The sequence below is a fragment of the Merops nubicus genome, unplaced genomic scaffold, assembly GCF_000691845.1.
Source record: "Merops nubicus isolate BGI_N331 unplaced genomic scaffold, ASM69184v1 scaffold12949, whole genome shotgun sequence".
Taxonomy (NCBI): domain Eukaryota; kingdom Metazoa; phylum Chordata; class Aves; order Coraciiformes; family Meropidae; genus Merops; species Merops nubicus.
In genome coordinates this window covers 41,827-46,261 of record NW_008631736.1, presented here as the reverse complement: position 1 = coordinate 46,261, position 4,435 = coordinate 41,827, and the positions used below count along the sequence as shown (strand labels likewise).

General features: G+C 46.2%; 1 protein-coding gene across 1 annotated transcript in view; it reads left to right on the top strand.

Moving 5' to 3' along the window:
* Positions 1–1,634: 1,634 nt before the first annotated feature.
* The window catches only part of BAZ1B (bromodomain adjacent to zinc finger domain, 1B), a gene marked incomplete at its 5' end in the record, with an annotated part of 41,259 nt that continues 38,458 nt past the window's right edge, over positions 1,635–4,435 (top strand). Inside the window, 2 exon segments of the mRNA XM_008947683.1 lie at positions 1,635–1,751; positions 3,850–3,994. Coding sequence (XP_008945931.1) covers positions 1,635–1,751; positions 3,850–3,994 — 262 coding nt within the window.

The following is a 4,435-nucleotide window of genomic DNA, read 5'->3' as shown; positions in this document are numbered from 1 at the left end:
GGGCCAGAGGAGCCCCAGCAATGCCCCGAGGGGGGAACCCCTCTGCTGGGAGCCCAGCAGGAGAGAGTTGGGCTGGGGCAGCTGAGAGGAGAAGGCTCCAGCTGGGGAGACCTGCTGGGGGCTGCCAGGGCTTAAAGGGGCCTGTCAGAAAGCTGGGGACAGACTTTGTAGCAGAGCCTGTTGTGACAGAACAAGGGGTGATGGTTTGAAACTAAAGGGAGATTTAGACTGAGGAAAGAGGAGTATATTTTTTAAGCTGAGGAATGACAGACCCTGGCCCAGGTTGCCCAGAGAGTTGGTCAATGCCCCTTCTCTGGTGACATTCCAGATGAGGTTGGGGCTCTGAGCAACCTGCTCTAGTTGGAGTTATTCCTGCTTCCTTTAGTGGGGTTGGACAGGATGAGCTCTAAAGGTCCCTTCCCACCCAAACCAGTCTGTGATTATCTTGGGGCTGTGAAGAAATGTCCCAGAAAATTGGCTTTCTTGAAGTTGTAATTTGGTTTCTTATTAAAAATTGTTTTAAAAAAAGAACCCCCAAACCAATAAAAAATGAGTTGCACTCAAATGTTCTGGGAAGACAAAGCATCTGGAGGGTGGGATGGGCGCTGTGCTGTGGCTGGTGGAGCAATCTGCTCCTGCTCACAGCCACGCTCAGGGCTTGCTCTTCTGCTGGAGAGCAGGCTGGAGGAGAAGGGGAGGATGCTTTTCTTGCCTCTTATAACTTCTCCACTGAAATTGCCACCGGTGAGCATTTTGCAACTTCAGCAGGCTCCCCTGGGGTGGCTGGGAGTGGATTTACACCGTGCTGGCTTTTCTGGTGGCTGTGCCTGTGTGTTTTCTAGCCGTAGAAATCATGAAGTAGCTTCCCTCTGTTTACACTGACAGCTAATTACTGCTTAGGTGGAGTGGGCAGAGCAAAGCCAGAGATGCTTACAGCAGAGCTAATGCTGTAGTTCATAGTGCTCCGTGGGGACTTGCCTGGGCACCCATTAATCCTCAGGGCCAGAATAACTTCACCTTGAGGTTGGCTGGGATATGGCAAGCAGGGGATGGGGCTGGGGAGGAGGAGCCTCCTGTTGTCCTAAGGCAGCAGGCTGCTCTTGTTAGAAACATGGTGGCCTTCCTAGGGATTTCAGTTTCAGAGCTTTGGGGTTTTTTTTCCTCAAAAGACTGAGGGCACTGGGTAGACTGGTGTTTGTAACACCGTGCTAAGGCATTGGTGGTATAGTTGTTCCCCAGTGGTTGTAGTCGGTCATTTAGTGGCAGCCCATCCTGCACTGGGATATTATTTGTGCTGTTTGCCAATGAGTTGGACTGGAAAAGCTGGGGAGTGACTTAGCAGTGCCGTGAGACGTTGAGCTGGCTGTATGCCCCGTGAGCAGTTCAGCTGTGGCACCTTCTGTGCACCAGAGCTGAGCAGAAACGGCACTTGGGCTGCAGGAGGCACCCTGCTGTGAAAACCGACCGCATTTAACAGCACCTCCACGGCAGCCACGGGCTCAAACTGCTGCAGCCATCCGCAGCCTGGGTGCATTCCAGCAGTAAGGATTCCGTGGAATTTGGTTGCCTTGTGGTGCTGTAGTTATGCTCTCTGCTGCATCAGTCCTGTTTTCCTGAGCTGCTGGCTCTGCCAGGGAGTACGAGGCGCGTTTGGAGCGCTACAGCGAGAGGATCTGGACCTGCAAGAGCACAGGAAGCAGCCAGCTGACACACAAAGAGGCCTGGGAGGAGGAGCAGGAAGTCGCAGAGCTGTGAGTACCACTGGAGAAGGGGCTGTGTGTCTTCTTCAGGCTTTGGGGCAGAAGAGCAGACCCGGGGATGGTACATCTTGCTAGTTTATGGGGTGAGCCAAGGAACTTTTTGTTGGCTGGAGGGAGATCTGGGCATTCTGGAGTGGAAGGCAAATTACATCCAAATTTGATGCCATCAGTAATGCAGTTGAGTAATGTGTTTACTTGGTGCTGTATCTTGGTGTTTCTTGAACCCAAATACATCAGCATATGATACTTGGTGTGTTTTAAAGCCCTTTGAGTAATGGGAATTTTTCAGAGGGGAAAGAAAAATAAAATTTGAAGTAGGTAAAGTAAAAATACAGTAAAAAGAGGCCATGGAAGTGTTTCACATCAGCTGGGTCCACAGCTGTGATTACTGTGGATCTGCATTGGAATCGGTTGTTGTGCTAAATAAAAAAATGATTTTGGAGTGAGATTTTGGGGATCTGCTCTACCTGAAGCACTAAAGAACAAAGGGAAACCAGCAGGTGTCATTACTCTGTTCCTCTGGGCTGCCTGTCCCTGATCCCTTCCTCCAGCACACAGCACAGGCCCCAGGTCTTTGGTAAGAACCACAAAGTGAATTTTCTGTGAAGGTGCAAGTCCTTGCCTCAACCAACATATAGAAGGTTCACATTGTGTTGAGCAAATTGTAAGAACTGTGCCAAAAAAATGGCATGTTTCTCTGTTCTGTGAACTGATGACTTGGACTTCTGTGGCTGGTTTTTTCCCTGAATTTAAACTGGGGAGATTCTCAGCAGTACTACCTGAGAGGGTGAAATTTTCTACTCCCTCTCTTTCAGGAAGAATCCACACTTCTGATTCATTTGCAAAAGAATTAATAATGTTAGTCTCAGGAGAAATCCCCATCATTTCAGGTGAATCACCTCCTTAAAGGCAACAAATAAGAAACCTATTTGCCTAGTAGTCCTAATTTCTATGAGGGTTGAAGTACTACTGTCTTCAGTCTTCCCTCCTTAGTGTTGTCCAAGAGGAGGGAGCAGAGCCAGCTCCATAAACTCACAGTCCTGAGTCAAACCCCACTGATCTTTTGGTTTAAGTGTTGGATTGGTTGGCCACTTTTGAAAATATGAAGAAACTTAAATGAAGTGTAAATGGAAGATTTCTCAATAACAAATTTAGCTGTGGTCTGTCTAAATGTGGGAAGGGGAAGAAAAAGTCTGTGAAATGGGATTTTGGTCTTCTCTCTTTGAAAAGGGCTTAAAAGCTTCCCAGGCAGTTTCCTGGCTGCTTTAGTAGCTGTCACTAGTATGAATTAAAAAAGTTCATTTAGGCAGTTTGCTAAAAAGCTAAATTTGTTCGTGGCAGTTGTAGAACAGCAAATATAGCTGAGGTGTCAGCAGTGGATCCCTGAGTCTTGGAAGCTAAAGGGGTTTTAAACAAGTGGAGTATTTCGTTTCTCTTCACAGTAACTCAAAATGGAGTTTTTAGCCAGAAAGCTTTATGCAATATATTTGTTAGTACTCCTGTCAGTTCACTGACCCCATCTTTTGGAAAGAAAATCCATCAGGTATATTTGTAACAATCCTTTCTCTTCTCTGAATGAAAAAGTTTGAAGATCATGACATGGTGAAATGCTCAAAAATATTTTTCTCTGGAAAGCTTTGCTTGTGTAAACCCACCTCGATCTTCTGTACTGTGTTAGCAGCCTGGGAATAAAAATGCTAAATGTTCATTAGCATCATGTTATTGTTGGAAGCAGAAATTTTAAAGTAACATGCCCCAGAATAATGCTATGGCCTTGGTAGATATTGAACATCTATGAGGGAAGCAGTAGTAACAAGGAAGGATTCACCCTCTGTGCTGCTCTTTCAGAATGCTTCCTGGTGTTCCTTCTGGGAAGGACAAGTACAATTTGTATTGTCATGCCAATTAACACTTCGAGAGGGTGCTGGGAGGAGGGCAGCAAAAAGCCCTTGGATGTTTGGATGCTAATGTGGCATCTGCCTCAGACATTGTCCTGGCTGTTAACATTCCCGAATTGCAAAATGAGAGGCTACTTTGCATTTTGGCTTTTCTTCCCTGAATAATGAAAACTTCTTCTGTGCTTGCTCAGCTTGAAGGAGGAGTTCCCCATCTGGTATGAGAAACTGGTACTGGAAATAGTCCACCACAACACTGTCTCTTTGGAGAAGTTGGTAGATGCAGCTTGGCTGGAGATCATGACCAAATTTGCAGTGGGAGAAGAGTGTGACTTTGAGGTAAGGATCTGTTTCCCATTTTGTTCCACAGAGCTAATTTTGAATATCTAGAGGAGAATGGGAGAACATGTCAGCCACTTATGTATGTTATCAGAAAGATGGTGAGAATTTAGTAGAATCCCAGTGACAGCACTTGCTTTTGAATGCAGAACAGTGCCACAAGCAGAAGCTATGGATGAACTTTTACTGATGGCAAGAGAAAAATGACTGAGCCATGTGTATCTGTTGTCCCAAAATGGGGTCTGGTACCTGATATGCACAGAGCCAGTCTCACACACACAGAGTTTGGGTGCTCGGGGCTTTTCCCCCAGAGCTAGCATGCCTAGGAACTTTCAGAGCTTTTTATATACAAAATTACCAGTAAATTTTGAAGAACTTCCCACTGGCAGTGATTGGTTAGTAATTTGCATAAGACTACTCAGCAGTTGTACTGTGCATGCT